This window comes from Gadus chalcogrammus, chromosome 6 (genome assembly GCF_026213295.1).
Source record: "Gadus chalcogrammus isolate NIFS_2021 chromosome 6, NIFS_Gcha_1.0, whole genome shotgun sequence".
NCBI classification, from domain to species: domain Eukaryota; kingdom Metazoa; phylum Chordata; class Actinopteri; order Gadiformes; family Gadidae; genus Gadus; species Gadus chalcogrammus.
The window spans coordinates 6785607-6804343 of NC_079417.1; the positions used below are offsets into that span (position 1 = coordinate 6785607).

Sequence of the window (18737 nt, forward strand, 5' to 3'; positions counted from 1 at the left end):
GTCATGTGCGTGGACAGGCTTGTCCCAAACTCTCTACTCCCACTGGGTTAACACTGGACGTCTATTGAGACGCAGGATTAGCAGCCAGGGTGTCCCCGGTGTAACCTGGTTCTCTCATGAGCACAGTATTAAAGGCCTATGACTTTGGGTAAAGTGCCACCAAATATTAATACTCCTCTGAAAATAACAGAGGAGGTGAGGGCAAAGGGAGTCCAGTGGTTGACCCCCAGCGGAAAGTTTCTCGGTTCTACCCAAACTTCAGCAGTCTTTCTGTCGGAATCTTTAAACCCTGTAAGTCCATTTGGATACAACTGTCTGTGCTAAAAGACCCAAAAGATTGCAAAAGTCATGGTGTTCACGTGCTCGTTTAACTTCTTATATCGCCACTTTGTGAGCACGCACATACACATGACAGGGCGCACATGTGTGCAACACACATACTGTACAGTACATTTGCGTGACCGTGGGCTTGTGGCCTTTTTTGCAGCGGACATCTGTCTACTGTGATGTGAGTAGCACCAGCAGATTCTCACACCCTGTCAACACCCTCTAGTTCACTTCATTGCTTTTGGTTTGGCTGAATTGTAAAGAAATGTGAAGATTTCTTTCAGTTTTGGTAAATCTGTCCTTGCCCTTGTTTGAACAGTATTATTGTTATTGGGTAACCTAAGTATTTTTTTTTAATACAGAGTGGTTGTTAAACAGTAGGATTTCTGTTGTCCAAATGTCACAATAATGTGCAGTTTTCATCATTATTTGTCAGTTTATGTTACACCCCCACCAGGTTGATTTTGCATTAAGCGCCTTTATATCCTCTAAATGTAGGTGGTGGTTGCCTCGGTCTCTTGTCAGGGCAAGCTATGCTATCTAAAGTGCGTAAACGCACTTGATATATGCTTCCAGAATGTTTTCCAACCGTGACAACGTGATTCTGGTATTTGATAGTTGATAAAACATCCAAAACATGTAACTAATTTTTGAGCTTGAATTATGGTTAACGGCCGTTGAAAAATGTGAAAAGAGCAAAACAACACGTGGTATTTGTGAAGGTGGTTTTGACAGTTGGCTGTACCTGGGTTAATGAGGCTGGGAGCAGCTTTCTAAGAGCTCTGTGGGGCCCCTCCCGGCACCTTCCCGATCCCAGTGTTAGCGTTGTGGAGTATTTGAAGACATTCCTCTGTCTGTAGGAAGGGCCCAACAACCGCCTCAAAACGGACGGGTAACGGGCCTGAAATAGGCAGAAGAGGTGTAGAGAAAAAAGAAAAAAGAAAACAAAAGAGAAGAAGAAGAGGGCGAGGGCGACAGGAAAAAGCTTTCACCTTCCGTTCCATACATCTGCACGGCTGTGAAGACGCCACTGTCAAACAGCAGCAAGATGAACAGCTACTTGGAGCGGAATGGGGAGGTAGTGAACTGAGGGAGAGGGGGAAATGTTGTCAGACGAGTGTGTCTTAAGTGGAGGGGGGAGGCGGGAAGTGTTTACAAGGGACCGGTGAAAGGGCTTTGCTGGTAGGCCATGTTTGACACGACCGGGATGAGTAATGAATACTTTTTCTCCTCCGCTGTCTCGCTAGTTGTTTTTTTTTGGTGTATGTCTCTTTCTTTCACAGCGTCTGTTATCTCTCCCTATGTCACGACTCAATATATATCCTTCTCGCTCGCTCTCTCTCTCTTTTTCTCTCTCTCGTGGTCTGTAGTATCCCAGCCTCTCAATGACTTGATTCCCCATTATTTCCGTCTTTTTTTGTTGATGAAAGCTCGGGAAGTTCGTACAAAGTAGCTGTTGAAAAGTGTGGTTTTAGCTTGGGGGGCCTTTTGTGGCCCCATCTTGTTAATTGGGTGTTGACAGTGGCCCCCATACTCTGCCATCGACCTTACATCAGCAGAGTTCCATACAGTAGGGACGACATTGTATCTTAAGAAGGACTATGAGGATGATCAGAAAGATCATGTTGCTGTGTATCTCTTGTCATCCATACATTTTTCAAACTTGTGTGATTATAATTTTATACTGGACTTGTGCGTCTTGGCTAGTTTGGTTTATTTAACTGTGAATGAGAGCAATCAAATCTAACATCACCAAGACACCATGTGTGGGAATTGAAAGTGAAAATGAAAAGCGAGGATTTTCCGTGAATTAAGATCATTAAAAAAACAACAGGTTAAGCCAAAAATGGCATTGTAAAGGAGGTAGGAACTAGTGTCTGTACAATGTTCAGATTCGGCCAGTTCCCTGAAAGTTCCCTGACAGTTCCCACTGTGTTTGGTTGACCCTTAGCAACATTTTATCTTTATCGAACTCAAATACATAGCACTCCTCAAGGTGCGACGCCGATGCGATCGCAAGCTCAGCTAAGAAAACGCATTAACATTTTTCTGCAAGTGGACGGCATAGCAACAGGAACTTCTTTTCTCTTCCACGGGCAGATAAGAGCGACTCAGGGTCGAGCCGTTCCTTCTTTCACAATCAGCAGTGGATTCACCAGCGCCTCGCCTCCAATCCCTCAACAGATGGTACAATCTGGAAGGAAAACTGAAACGGTTAACAAAATACAATGTTGATAAGGGTGATAGCATTTGTTTTTCCTATGATTGCGGTGAGACTCGTGGAAGTGGTGATGGTTAAAAAAAATCGAACGGAGCCACTCAGATAAAATGGTTATGGTACTTGTTGCACAATTACTAAAATGACTTTGATTCATTTTTAATTATAGTCTATCGTCTATGTATCACTTATGTTCAGCCTAAAATATTTTTTTAGTGCATACTGAAAGGAATTGTGAATGTCTTCTAGTGACCTTGTGGTCCTACCATAGAAACACAACACTCACCAACATGGCGGCAGTGTTGACCAAGACCTTATGTGTATCATTGGGAAGTTAGACGTTTGAATGATCGCGTTATTATTAACAGATGACTTATTAGAACAATTAAATCGTCTGTTTAATAAATGGTTGAATAGCTTCATTTCTATTGCCTTTGTAGCAACAGTACTAGTCAAAGGGCCTCACAACAAGACGACTGCATCAATGTTTTGAGTTGCCAGTCGCAGTGGGAATCAAACCTCAGACCCTGAAATGTTGTTGCCACATCCAAAAGCACAAAATTACTCAAAGTAAATTCCACTAAGCGTCACTTGTTTTTACTTTTTCGTGCCACTGACTTACGAATAAAAGTTTCTTTAAAAAACCCATCCCGGGCTACTGGATGAAGTTGATGTGGCATGTGTTGTTCGATCCCTAGCTCTGCCTGGCAAAGAAGTACTGTAGCAGCCAGTTTGAAATAGCTGAGCCCCTCCCTGCAGCCCTAGCATACCTTGTCCGTCAGACGCAGCCATGCCCTGAGTGAGTATTAGAGGAGTAAAGGTGTTTCAAACATATTAGAGCAATTAGGGAGGGTTGTCTGGATTCCTGGGAGAGACACAAGCTTTTTTTTGTCCAAATGTTTTAGAAAGGAGAGGAGGTCAACAAATCACTTGACCACAAGGGGAAACTCGTGTGTGAAACAGTGTCTCACTGTTGCCATGCAGGGTTTTCTTGAATCTTTTAGAAATGCAAATTAAAGAATATATGGGTTGAAGGGGATTTGGAAATATTCCATGAAACGTGCCACTGCCATGGATCATTTTTTGTGTTTCCACACTATGTGTGTTTAAAGAAGTGTTTGATTGCCAAAACTAAACACTATTTAAAATGAATGTGTGATTTTAATGAGGACAACAATTCAAGGTTTAACCTCTTCATGAGCTTAGCTGTGAAAACAACAAATACTTTAACGAAAAGGTGTTCTCCCACATGCCAGAAGCTGTCTGGGTATGTCATCTTGCTCTTTATTTAAGATCACACGCACAAAAAAAGAATGAAATGAATTTCATTTCATTCAGAGGGAACCACATTTCATGACACCACCTCTCATGGCGACATATCTCATGTCATCAAATGATTTATGACTGAACTCTTAAGGGAACCCCCTGGGCTCACTTAGAGGAAGGAAAAACAGATACATATTCGACATACTTTAATAAGTAAGAAACATGCTATCAATAATATATAGAGCAATATACTACACTCACACACTGACTAGGCATCCTAGTGGTTAGTGTGTGGGAGTCAAGGCCGACACCACATCCCAACAGCACATACTGATGGGTGCTGTAAGGTTTAAAATCTGAAAAGTGAATGCACATTTTGGTGCAAAGGTGATTTCATATCTGGGGTGGGGAGGGGGGTCGGCATTGAACTAGGTTTGGGAAGCACGGACCAATAACAGTAGACAAATGAGAGCGGGAGTTATGTGAGCAATGCCAGAGTGGAGGGAGGTGAATACCAGAAGTATTAACGTATACATGGAAACTTGATGTATACTGCAGCTTAGAAGGGCAGGGGAGAGCTGGAGGGCCATATACAGTAGAGAGAGAGAGAGAGAGAGAGAGAGAGAGAGAGAGAGAGAGAGAGAGAGAGAGAGAGAGAGAGAGAGAGAGAGAGAGAGAGAGAGAGGAGAGAGAGAGAGAGAGAGAGAGAGAGAGAGAGAGAGAGAGAGAGAGAGAGATATTAGCAAAGATATGTAGAGATATCTACCTATAATATCTATCTTTCTATCTAGAGTTAGAGAGATAGAGAGAGATTATTCGATGGAGAAATTAGGAAAGAGTGAGGAGAAGCATCGATGGTGAGAAAGAAAGCGGGAAAGAGAGGGCGACGAAGTGTCCGACGTGGAGAAAGCAAAAGGGCGACAAAGACAGCACGGCAGGTGAGACGGCACAGGGAGAGAATGCAACGGAGGGAGACCAAATAATTGAAGGTGAGAGAGAAAGAGCGTGAGATGAATAGAGAGAAGGTGAGAGAGATAGAGAGATGAAGTGATAAGAGGGCGAAAGAGGAATAAGCGAGAGGGAGGGAGATGAAGTGACAAAAGGTGAGAGAGTAAGTGAGTGTGACCGAGAGCGGGATGAAGTGGGCGTGTGCGAGAGCCAGAGGGAGTGGAACAGTGGCTGGGGGGAATCATGGGGGAGGCCGGGGGGGGGGGGGGGGGGGAGGCGGGTAAGGGAGGGTGAGAGAAAGAGGGGAAAGGCCAGCGCCCTCTACCCGGTCCCCTCTGTGTCCCGCTAAACTGCCCGACAGTTCCCCCGCGGCTCTGTCACTTCTCGTTTGTTAATCCTCCTTTCTTCTCCCTCCCTCTCTCTCTCCCTTTCTCTCTCTCTCTCTCTCCCTCTCTCTCTCTTTCTCTCCAATCAGTCAATTGTTAATGTGACCTCTTTAGAGCCCTCCCTCCCACCCTCCCTCCGTTCCCCCCCAGCCCTGGCCGTCCTATCAACACAACATGACACTGTACCAGAGGAAAACTAATGCAACTCTTTGGGCCCGGCCAGCAAGGTCTATTCTAAGCCATGTTCCTGATTTACCGTCTTAATAGCTTGTGACAAGAGAATAAGAATAAGAATAACGCAAAGAAGATGTTGCGTGCAAAACGTATTTTAAGTTATATGCGCTTGCTAATTTAGTTATATACGTTTATAACACCTAAACGTGTTGCAGAATATGAACCTTGTTTTGCCATTATGGGTAAAAAACTGAGAATAACAGAGAAAAACTAAGTCTTATAATATCTTTTGATTAGTAGACACATCTCATTGGTCCCTTCAATTTATCAGCTCTGTTAGCTGTGACTCACAATCAGTGTTCAGCTTACATTCGGTTTTGGCCTTTGTTTTGTTGGTGTGTGTTTGTATGTGTTTGTGTGCACGTGTGAATGTGTGTGTGTTGGTGTATCTTGGAGTAAATCCTTTGATCTCTGGTCAATGACAGCTGTTCTCAGATAAAAGCAAGGGAGCCGTCCATCAACCGGCCAGAGATTGACAGGTCATAATGACCCTGAGAGCCACATCCTGTTCCCTTTAAAAACCAACCGCTGGAACCCCTGCTCTCTGTCCAGAGAGAGAGAGAGAGAGAAATACAGCCAGTGTGAATCTGTAAGCTCTTCCATCTTTTGAGGACAATTGGATTTTGATGATAATCAAAGACAACAGAGCAGTATTGAATGTTAAACAAGTTCTCTTCTATTGTGGTATCTCTTATATCCAGATCTAGAGATCAATACTGATGTTTCTACAGATGTTTCATGCATCTGGACCATGGCTGTAACTCATCCTCGCTTCTTTGTGCCCTTTCGGCATGCGCATGGGCTTTGAAGAAAGACAACAAACTTTGAGTTGTTTTTTTTACAAGAAGTGAAAGCGAACAGCTGGTTCATGCATTACCAAGTCCCGTGCAAATCTCTGTCTCTCAGATGTGTAAGCGGTGATTTACGACCCAGTATGGTCTACTCTCTATAGATGTAACCCTTCCCTAGTATGCTAACTTAACCAGATGGATCAGAAAATAAAGAGACTGGATACATTAAGATAAATAAATAAAAGCGCGAAAGAGATCTTGGGTGTGTTGGTCGTTTATTTTAAATCAGGCAGGGGCTTGCGGTTGTTTTTTTTCAAGTGGGGGACGTTTCCATCCGCAGCTGTGAAGCATCTGGTCTCAAGGATCGTCTCGGAATGAATAAACCCCTGAAAGCCTTGAAAGAAAGAGAGACTCTTCCGTATCCCCCCCCCCCCCCCCCCCCCCCCCTGTGACAAACAGGTGTGCTTTTGTGACAGGATTACTGTGGTGCGAAGTGGCGTGGTTCTCCTTGCTAGATGTTCTGGCTTGTTTGGTATATAGAGGGGAGGGCTAAGCTAACAGACAACAACAGGGCCATTTTGTGTATGGTGTGTCAGCTTTTAGTGGTGGTATTCAATTAGCATGTTCTGGAGGTTACCATAGGGTGGTTTTGTAGCATGAATGTTAATTGCTGTCATTTGATCACTGTTGGAGGTTAGGAACTGAATGAACAGCCAGAATTAACACACTCTACCTACCCTAAAATACTTTCAGTTAGTTTCCCTACCTGCTCATTAACTACATTATACAAACAAATAAATCAATTCACTCTAAGTTGCTTTGAATAAAGGCGGACTACAGTTATATCTTAATGGTCAAAGAATTGAATAGACTTCCAGGTAACCCTCAGCTATAATTAACCAATTAATTGAACAGGATAAAGAAATCTTGGCAAAATTCGCAGTGTGTAAGATTGAGGCACTCCCAATTAGTAAGCAGGGGACCTAAGAATAAATAGCAGGCTGTGCAACTGACTGAAACTAATCTAGCTCGGCTGTTTAGTCGGCCCGAGTGGAATGGGTTTCGGGAGTGTTGATAGTAAGATCGTTGTAAACAAAGAGAGAGTTACGGGATGGCCGGCATTTCTTATTTGTAGAAAATATCAGTTATAGGACGTGATTTTATTGGTAACATTATTTAAAAAATCACTATCGATCAGCATATGTCTTGGTTCATTTTAAACTAGGAGCTTGTGGAAATGTAACACAATAACCAAACTTTAATGACCCTGTCTTCTTCTCCTAGGCAACGCATTTGACAACATGTTGCTGCGGGCGTCCAGCAGGGCAGAGGTGAAGAGCAGGAAGGAGGCCGAGGGCAGCTCCACCACAGCCCTGCCCTCAACCAAAATGCTGAGGTGCTACTGTGACCACCACTGCCCCGGAGAAATCCCCAAAAACACATGCAGGTGTGGAGACCCTCACACTCACACACGCACACACACACTCACTCACGCACACACACACTCACACTCACACACACAATCGCACTCACACTCACACACCCACTCACATATGCCTGTTGCAGGCATAAGTATCTTTCTGTTATGGTCATTGATAATTTTGACATGATATTGATAACGTATACATACCAGACTAATGAGAAACATTATGAGAGTTGGTTCAACGTCCCGAACGGCCGGTGACATCCAGTTCCTCTGAAAGACCAAAAGGGAAACGTTACCAATGTCTCCATTCAATGTCCTTGTTACCTGGGTTAGTGATGCTAATGATCATAATAATATGATAGAAGGTGTGCTGACGATAACGACTGTGTTACTGTTGCTAATAGAGGTCTTTCTTCGTCCCGCTCCACAGGGCAGACGGGCCCTGTTTCACCATGGTGCAGGAAGAGTTTGGGCGCCCCGTTCTCTCTTCTGGCTGCTTGAAGCACGCCGGCTCAGAGCTCCAGTGCAGGGTGAGTGAACCAGATCCTCATCCACTTCTCGCTTTCTTTTCCTATCTTCCTATCTTCCTCTCTTCCTCTCTTCCTCTCTTTCTCTCTCGCTCTCGCTCTCGCTCAAGCTCTCTCACTCTCGCTCTCCCTCTCTCTCTTTCTCATATGAGTCTCTGAGTTGCTGCTTTAGGAAAAGTGTGAATGAATGAATAGAAACTGGACCCCGAGGTCCTACCTTACGTAACAGCACCCTCTGTGGTAAAAAAGGGCTACTGCAGGTATTTTGTAGTCACTGCCTGTGGATTCTTTACAGTGTTAAGTTAGTCTCGAGTTATTCTCTCACATCCAAGTTCTAGAATATAAATCCACAAATACAAATATAGCCAGATCTTTTAATATCAAACGACAAAGGCTCAACAAGGGTTGACACTACACTACACTACAACACAACAAGAAAAAACTATGGAATGCATGGCGTTCTAATTACAATGAATGTGAATGTGGATCCTACAGGACACACTGAACCACCGAACGCGAACTACCATGGAGTGCTGTACGGACCGGGACTTCTGCAACCTGGACCTGTTCCCTACCCTGCCTCCACTGAAGACGCCCAGTAAGACCTCACCGTCGGCTTGCCTGCCTCTTTCCATGGTTCTGTCTGTCTGTCTGTCTGTCTGTCTGTCTGTCTGTCTGTCTGTCTACCCTGGCTGTCTCTCAGCTGGTCTGTGAACACGCTGGGAAAAAAGGAGGGCGTACGAAACACCTGTCTGGCAGGTGTGAGAGGGGCAGCGGGAAGCCCGGGAACCAGCCCGGGTCAGGCAGCTGGGATTGAGCGGGTTTCATAGAAGCCTAAAGACACTAGTGTAGCAAGGAGACGGTCCATTGAAGTGTGTGTGTGTGTGTGTGTGTGTGGGGGGGGGGGGGGCGAATAAAGTTGCAGAGAAAGAGAAAATTCAAAATCATGAGTGAGAGAAAAAAAGACGGAGGGAGTGAGAAAAATAACCATACATATTTTCTTCAGAAGATGCATACTTCTAGTGACAAAGGAAACCAAGGATGATGTCTCTTACAATGTGTTTGTTTCCCTGTCTTTCTCCCTCCCAGATCACGTGGAAGGTAACGTCCACTATGTGGCGCTGTTGGTCTCAGTCAGCGTCTGCAGCATCATCCTGGTCCTCCTCATCCTATTCTGTTACTTCAGGTACCATTACACACACACACACACACACACACACACACACACACACACACACACACACACACACACGTGCACACGCATACACACACACACAAACACACACACACACACACACACACACACTTGCACACGCATACACATACACACACACACACACACGCACACACACATTCACACATACACACACACTTGCACACGCATACCAATACACATACACACACATACACATCTGTTAGTTGAACACACTGATTCATGTGTGCGTCATAACATCCAAGTAATCAAAACACAAATATTTTATGAGATCAGTCAAGTGAAATTTGGGTTGTGGTTGTTGCCATGGCTCCAGGTTCAAGCGACAGGAGTCCCGCCCACGCAACAGCATGGGTCTGGTGCAGGACGAGAGCTACATCCCCTCTGGAGAGTCTCTCAAAGATCTCATAGAGCAGTCCCAGAGCTCCGGCTCAGGCTCAGGGCTCCCTCTATTGGTGAGTTGTGCACACTGCACCCCTCAGGATGCAACAAGTGATGTTTCACTTTTCACACATGGATTCATATTACCAAGAACATTTCATGCCCCTAAGATGCTGTGAGCACTACTCACAGCATAGCTATAAATACTTTCCACAATCTTTGCTTTTCTTTTGGTCTGAAGAATTCTGTGGCGTTGGATTTTCTTCCTCACATCATTTTCACATTATCAACATCTGCCCGTAATATACTTTTCCCACTGAAGGAGTTGGTCTAACTTTGCTTGTGGTTGCAAATCCTGAGCCTATCCAATTGGTCGTTGGTGTATATATGACGGGCCTTTACCCTTCAAAATGTGTCTATCAAAATGCAGCATCAAACATCTACAGTCTATAAGCCAGCATTCTCCCGTAACCCCTTATGCATTCAAGCTGACCCACCCCTTGGCCGAGCTCAGGGGCTAGGTGTCTCTCGGGGCGCACCTCTAACCTCCCGATCCCTCCTACTGCCTTACTTTACCACGTTTTGACCCAACCACCGCGTGCTAAGATCCTCCCGTTCCCTCCTACCGCCTTACTTTACCACGCTTTGACCCCACCACCGTGTGCTAAAAGCCCTCCGTTCTGCCCCCCCCCCTTTGCGTCCGCAGGTACAGAGGACCATCGCCAAGCAGATCCAGATGATGAAGCAGATCGGCAAGGGGCGGTACGGGGAGGTGTGGATGGGCCGGTGGCGCGGGGAGAAGGTGGCCGTCAAGGTGTTCTTCACCACCGAGGAGGCCAGCTGGTTCAGGGAGACGGAGATCTACCAGACGGTGCTCATGAGACACGAGAACATCCTGGGTGAGGAGAGCTTTCACCCTCCTTATGCCCCCCCTCCCCCCTTCTGTCGGGGTGCTGGAAGCTCTTCTTTGGTATTTCCCATATCTCTTTCGCTCTCTCCTTCGTTCTGTCTTTCTCCCTCACTCTGCGTCTCTCTCCCTCCTGATTCTTTTCTGATTCTTTCTCACCCTCTGCGCTCTCTCCCCCCGTGCTCACTATTTTGCCCTCCCAGGGGCCCTCTCTCTCTGAATTCAGGCAGTTTTAAATTAAATTGACAGGAATAAAGATGATATTATTACAACTTCCCCCAGAAAATCGAACAACCCTCCCCATCTCTTTCTATCTACAGTATATCTTCTTTCAATTCTCTTTATAACTCAGCTGTAGGGTGATATAGAGTATGAGAACACTCTCTCTCTCTCTCTCTCTCTCTCTCTCTCTCTCTCTCTCTCTCTCTCTCTCTCTCTCTCTCTCTCTCTCTCTCTCTCTCTGTCTCACATATATCACACATAAACTATGTGAGAGACTGTGAGAAAGTAACGTTTGAATCTAATATTCTATAAAGTTCAAATTGTACGTCTTCACATTTTCAATAAGACCCATTGACTTTGATTGCCCCATAATCCAAAGTAATAACATATTAACATAACAAGATCATATCTAACAACATATTTAACAACATAACAACATAATCTATTCCCAATTTATTCATCCATCCATAACCACCTTCCTCTTCCACCACCAATAACCACCCTCTTCTTCATCATCCATAACCACCTTCCTCTTCCACCACCAAAAACCCCCCTCCTCTTCCACCATCCATAACCCCCCTCCTCTTCCTCCATCCATAACCACCCTCCTCTTCATCCATCCATAACCACCCTCCTCTTCCTCCATCCATAACCACCCTCCTCTTCCTCCATCCATAACCACCTTCCTCTTCCTCCATCCATAACCACCCTCCTCTTCATCCATCCATAACCACCCTCCTCTTCATCCATCCATAACCACCCTCCTCTTCATCCATCCATAACCACCCTCCTCTTCCTCCATCCATAACCACAATCCTCTTCCTCCATCCATAACCACCCTCCTCTTCATCCATCCATAACCCCCCTCCTCTTCCTCCATCCATAACCACAATCCTCTTCCTCCATCCATAACCACCCTCCTCTTCATCCATCCATAACCACCCTCCTCTTCCTCCATCCATAACCACAATCCTCTTCCTCCATCCATAACCACCCTCCTCTTCCTCCATCCATAACCACCCTCCTCTTCCTCCATCCCCCCCCTGACGGCGGCAGGCTTCATCGCGGCGGACATCAAGGGCACGGGCTCGTGGACCCAGCTGTACCTGATCACCGACTACCACGAGAGCGGCTCCCTGTACGACTACCTCAAGTCCACCACGCTGGACAACCGCGCCATGCTGCGGCTGGCCTACTCCTCCGTCTCGGGCCTGTGCCACCTGCACACGGAGATCTTCGGCACGCAGGGCAAGCCCGCCATCGCCCACCGCGACCTGAAGAGCAAGAACATCCTGGTGAAGCGCAACGGCACCTGCTGCATCGCCGACCTGGGCCTGGCCGTCAAGTTCATGAGGTGGGTGATGGGGCGATGGCTGGGGGGGGGGGGGGGGGGGGGTGGGGGGGGGGGGGGGGCAGTGGGCGCTGGGCTGGGTGGTGGGTTGGGGCGGTGGGCGGTGGGTGGGGCAGGTGGATTGGGTCATGGGTGGAGCCGGTGGGGGGGGGTGGTGGTTGGGGTTTGTGGGTGAGGCCCAGGGGTCTGTGGGTGAGGTGGTGGGGGGGGGGGGGGGGGGGGGGGGGGGGGGCGCTGGGTGGGCTGGGGGGTGGGGCGATTGGTGCCCTGGGTGAAGACAGCAGAGGGAATGGGGATAGTCGTTGTTATGGCTGCAGTCCGTTGTCGGTTGCCCTTGTCAACGGTTTGTTTGATTATTTGAACGTGGAAGACGGTCACGCTTTGCGTTTATTACTGGGTTCCCCCCTCCTGTAACGCACGTGAAACTCTAGTTTCACACTCTGACGAGGCGTTTGTTGGGATTCTGTGACGGGGAGACGATTTAGAAATCCGATTAATTGCAGAGTTTGAAGGTTTGTCGACCCGAGTGTTCCTGGCGGGTTTATCCTTTGTGCACTGATTGTCCAATGAACCACAGGTGTGCAGCCTCACCCAGCGCCAACGTCCAATCCAACAGACCCTAAAGCAGCCATCAGCCACACACAGTCAACTCAACACAACAGCTGGTTTTAATACTGTCATAAAAGTACAAGTGGAAAAACACCTGGAAGCCTCCAGGTGTTAACATAAAATAACTCCACATGAAGTGATTAGGCAGACACTTTTATTCTTTCAGCTGTCGACGACCCGATTACTTGATCCTCTTTAATGTCCAGATGAAGTCAGCCATATGAACGACTTCCTCTTCTCACTTGCAGTGACACCAACGAGGTGGACATCCCCCCCAACACCCGGGTGGGCACCAAGCGCTACATGCCCCCCGAGGTGCTCGAAGAGACCCTCAACCGGTACCACTTCCAGTCCTACATCATGGCCGACATGTACAGCTTTGGACTCATCCTGTGGGAGATCGCCAGACGCTGTCTCTCTGGAGGTAGCCGGAAGCACGAGCTCTTCATCCATCTGGCTGCATGATGATGATGATGATGATGATGATGATGCTGATGCTGATGCTGATGATGACAATGTTCAGCTTATTTGTTGAGGAGTTGAGAAAAGGCAGTTGACGAATACTGTGAAAGGGGGGTTTGTGAAAAGAAAAAGTGTTGAGACCAAATGAAAGACTATAGATATATAGACTATAGACTATAGAAATTGCAAATAGAATAAACAAAATACATAGATATTATGATTAGAAATAGCTATTTCAATACAATAACTACCAAACATTATTATGCCATTATCATCATTGTGTTGCTGGATTCATATCTTGGGTATTTTCAGTTGAGTTGAGCTGATAAAAACATTGACTGACTAAATGTGAAGTATGAATGACAAAATAGCTGTGTGCCGTTGGATAAGTGGGGAAAGAGACTGGATATGAAGAGATTACAATCAATTTCTAACAAATTAATGTTTGGTTTAGTCACTGCCGAACTGGAGTAAAAAAACCATCAAAAACAGGATGAGAGGAAATAGCTCAATTGCCTTCATGTTCTTCACCGCCATCTGGTGGCGTATGGTGCAATTGTGATTGTTTGGCCTGGTTTAATTCAATTATAATTACTTTGACCTTTCAATAGAGGGGTTCATGTGTCAAAATTATACAATGGGTTCTCAAGATATCTTCCTGTTTTTGTCTCATCAAGTTTTTATTGTCAATTTTTGCATTGGTTTTCCTTGTATTCAGTTATTTATTCTGAGATTTCCCCTAACCCTACCTCTGCTAAAACTTCTCTATCTGTGCTCTAATTCACATTGGCATCAAATGTTGATCCGAAGTTGTGCTATGGCCCTGTATTACTATAGTGCTAGCAACTGATAATGCACAAGGTGGTATTCAATCCAAAACATGACATATATTTCAGGCAGAACTTGCTGTGTGTTCTAGCTTCATTCACTCTAACCAAGTAGTGTCCACATTGATTATTTCACTTGCACAGCAATCTCACAGGTTATATATTATTTTGGTATCAATATGACATTTTATTGCCCATGCCGTTGTGGTAATATTCTCTATTTAGTTTGTTATTTTCGGAAAAAAAAATGAAATGCAAATCCAACTAATGCATGTATGACTTAATTGACAAAGCAAAGCCAGCTTTACTCATCACGCTCAAGCAGTGTTTCAAACATAGTGATCCATAATAAACATTCATGTAGAAACCATGTAAAGGGCCCCTATTTTACCACCAGGTGTGATGGTGATCAACCAGGCAGGCTGTTTCCATCTATCATACTTCTGGGTGATGTAACTATAGGGTCGATTTCAGAAATGGCGTTTAATTGTTAAGGGACATCAACAGCACCTCTGGTGGTGAAATAAGGGCCATTACACTATCCTCTATATTGAACGACCTGTGTATGCTAATGTCGGTGTACTTTACCTGTATTCTGCTACTCTACCTGGTCTAGGCATCCTGGAGGAATACCAGCTGCCCTATCACGACCTGGTGCCCACCGACCCCTCCTACGAGGACATGAGGGAGGTGGTCTGCTTCAAGAAGCTCCGCCCCTCCTTCCCTAATAGGTGGACCAGCGATGAGGTGGGAGAGGCGGATCCGTACACCCACACACGCACACATGCATACACATACACTTACATATACATATACACACTCACACACACACACACACACACACACACACACACACACACACACACGCACACATGCATACACATACACTTACATATACACACTCACACACACACACACACACACACACACACACACACACACACACACACTCACACATACAGAAGCATACACACACACACGCACACAGACACAGACACATATGCACAACACACACACACACACACACACACACACACACACACACACACACACACACACACTTGCACACACACTCACACACTCACACATACAGAAGCATACACCCACACACGCACACAGACACATATGCACAACACACACACACACACACACACACACACACACACACACACACACACACACACACACACACACACACACACACACACACACACACACACACACACACACACACGCGTCTTCGTCATAACAATGGCCGTCTGTGCCGTCTGTCTCCAGTGTTTGCGGCAGATGGGGAAGCTGATGACCGAGTGCTGGGCCCACAACCCCGGCTCACGGCTCACAGCGCTACGGGTTAAGAAGACGCTCGCCAAGATGTCCGAGTCACAGGACATCAAGCTGTGAGGCGTTTGTGTTCACCCAACCCACAATGGACCACGTCTGGGTTCAGACACATCCTCCCCGCCGGCCTTCTGGACTACAAGTCCCAAGAACACGCGGGCTGCCAGAAGTACAACTGGAATACGCGGCTAGGGAGCTGGGGACGCTTCGAAACATCAGTAACAAAGAGAGGATATCACATTTCGAGGTCCTGTACGATTTCTGTCGGTCTAGGAAGGAGTGAAACGTAAAAAAGTATCGTTTTAGAGACCAATTTAAGGGACTCCAAAACCAACTACTACAAGTGTTGCCTTGGCAAAAAACGAATTATACAAAAAACAGAGGTCCAGTTTTAAATGGCAATGTAGTCCAAGAGATTTGTAAACAGGCTACTGACCTTAACTGTGGGTGGAAAGATACCAGTGCTTTCTGTGAAAGCTGATTGACCCGTTGGTAAAAGGTCCTGAATATTTGTGTACAAAGGCTCAATGTGTAAGTGTAGTGCGTCGTTTAAAACCCAGTCACACAACTGATGGTTTTGTTCGTGTTTAAAGCCCAGGACTGATTTTGTTGTTTCTCTTTCACTCACAAACCGTTTGCTTTTGATACACTGACTGACCGTATGTGAAGGCTACATGTATGTTGAGGCCTTAAAAAAAGATTTTTGTTTGTCTGGTTATGTCTGTTGAAAAAAGTAGAAAAATTGTTAAATCTTTTTCCCTATATATTGTCACTTGTTAAGATTTTATGAGAATAATAAAGTTTATATTGCCAAAACAATTCTGGATGGGGGCTTTTGCGCATTAACTTTAATTCCTTCCGTTGTAGTCTGGTTCCCCACTAAAGACAAACACAGCGTTAACTGTAACTGATGTTTTAGATAATTGGCTTCAACTAACTGTTCATGCCTCATATAACAAAAGCTTAACAGATGCTTGGGCTGGAGGCAATACTATAACTTAGAAACACAAGAAGATATTTAGAAGGAATATATATATATGAAGAATAAAATGGGCTAGACAAAGGTGGTCTGAGACTAAGGTGGTCTGGGAGTGTAAGGTGGTCTCAGACATAGATATTAAGTGGGTCTCAGACGTTAAGGGATTATCAGACCTTAAGGTGGTCAGACCTTAAAGGCGACAAAGAAATTTGTGCATGAATTAAAAAAAAAGAAGCATACATCAAGATTTATAGCAATAACCACACAAAAACAGATTCATTCTTAGTATTGCTTATAAATATAATTTATTAATTGTCTTAAAAATTCTTTCTTACACTTTGTACAGAAAACAATTAAGAGCGACAGCGAGAAGGGCAAACCGCAAGATTGAAGCGTGCCAGAATTAGCTATAATGGACCAATACTACCCGACATTAACAAACCAAAACACCCCTGATAGTAGAACAAAAGGAGAAGAATGCACTTACAAGCACAGCTTTAAATACACGTCTATCATGAGAAACAATGCCAGGTTTGCATAGTAGACACTGCCTTTACCAAAATAATAACAAAAATCCAACACATACTGAAACCATACAAACTATCAACTATAACTTGTACTGCTGTTTTTTTGTATTACGAAATTTGCCAAATATAGACGACAGCACACAACTGTACATACTGTGTATAGAAAAGAAAAGTTTTTTTTTTTTTTACATCCCTTTCCACCTTTTTAGCGACTCATGCCAGATCTCTGTGTTGAGGCCTAGCACGCTGCATGTCATGAAGCCTCCGTTCACTCCCTTTATTGACCCTCTGTGTAGAAACAAGAGCGAGATGAATGGGCGGGATATTCGGGAGAGAGAGAGCGAGAGAGAGAGAGACATGTATAGAGTGAAGGCGAGAGATGTAGGGAGGGATAGGGAGAGAAAGGAAGGTTGTGGAGACAAAAGTGTGAAACAATTGTCAAGCTATTTTGACCGACATGCTCGGTTCTGAAAAATGAAGAACAAAACAATAACAGCTGAATGAATGGCAGTTCTCTCTCAAACACTTTAATGATTCAGCAGGGATAACTCTACTTTGGTTGGGTATGTCGGCTTAGCATGAATACAAATATATTTTGATTAATGTATACCCAAGGCCTAGGGCCCTAGACTGATACATCTGATTTGTGTACATCTGAATATGTTTCCCCTGTATTCCTTTCAAAGCTGTCTGTTTGGTTAAAAACGAAATGGCAAAAACAACAAAAACAATCCATAACCCATATTTCATCGAGGAGCACTCTTGCTGTTTAGACAGTTGCGGTATCAGGTAAACAAAAATAAAGTTCTCAATCTCCTACCTATCTCACCTGACACATTGTACTTTTATATTTTGCTCCCTATCTCCTCCACAAACCAGTCAGTTTGCTTCTATATGGCGACTTTTGAATAGTAGATGCCTTCATAACAATGTCTACAATGTGACACTAGATGCTGCGAGACATGCAGCACAAATCCCAAAGCAGTATGGAGAAAACACTGTTAACTCCAGCTTCTGGATCGTTCATGCATTTTTCTGTCCATCTCACAGGAAGTTTAGAATGTTTTGCGCCACCATAAACATATTATATAACCTAAGGGTTAACCACAACAAGGTTATGTAACAGTTTGATATTCTTTCCCATTCTTCAAAGCCAAAGCACTCTGTCTCCCTGTAAACCCCAACGGGAGTAAGTTAAACCTTGAGTGTTCTTGAGACAGCACTGCCGCCTAGTGTGATAGAAATGTTACTGCAACTCATTTTCGTATAGATCTTCGTGGCGATTCTTGTCACATAGCAATCATCTGTGTTTCTATCAGGGATGGTGCACTTCATTTTAAACCTCTTGTTTTCTAGGTGTTGATGAAATGAATGAAATAAACGTATTTAAATATAAAAAAAATGAAATAATACATGTTATGAATGGCCTTTTTTGAACACAGAATAGGGGTCTACTTAATAAAATTGGCAACCATTAATATGTAACACCATTGATTTCCAAAACTTAAAAGGATGCAAACAAATCATAATATGATATCAATGTATATAAAGCCAAGAAAAATCGATCAACCATGATATGCAGTTAATACAATTGCCATTAGGATGAGAATGATAATCATGTATTTACAATTTCTTGATCACAACCAAATGCAACCGCTGTTATTCTCCAACAAGGCCACTGAACGGTGCTCGTGACAACGCAATGAAAGTCATGGAGGTGACAGCCACACATAAAGCAACCTGAAGGCAAATGTCAGGGAACAAGACACACACATCAGACCAGAAGTCCCCCGCA

General features: G+C 44.8%; 1 protein-coding gene across 3 annotated transcripts in view; it reads left to right on the forward strand.

The window, feature by feature from the left end:
* bmpr1ba (bone morphogenetic protein receptor, type IBa) overlaps positions 1-17891 on the forward strand; it is a 65194-nt gene extending 47303 nt beyond the window's left edge. For 2 of the 3 annotated variants that reach the window (XM_056591788.1, XM_056591789.1), the window contains 10 exons: positions 7455-7617; positions 8027-8126; positions 8619-8721; positions 9213-9309; positions 9653-9791; positions 10424-10616; positions 11903-12200; positions 13055-13229; positions 14705-14842; positions 15374-17891. In XM_056591788.1, coding sequence (XP_056447763.1) covers positions 7455-7617; positions 8027-8126; positions 8619-8721; positions 9213-9309; positions 9653-9791; positions 10424-10616; positions 11903-12200; positions 13055-13229; positions 14705-14842; positions 15374-15499 — 1532 coding nt within the window. In that variant the 3' untranslated portion in view covers positions 15500-17891. Of the gene's footprint in view, positions 1-7454; positions 7618-8026; positions 8127-8618; positions 8722-9212; positions 9310-9652; positions 9792-10423; positions 10617-11902; positions 12201-13054; positions 13231-14704; positions 14843-15373 lie in introns of all 3 variants that reach the window. The other variant, XM_056591790.1, reaches the window with a different exon arrangement.
* The last annotated feature ends 846 nt before the right edge of the window (positions 17892-18737 follow it).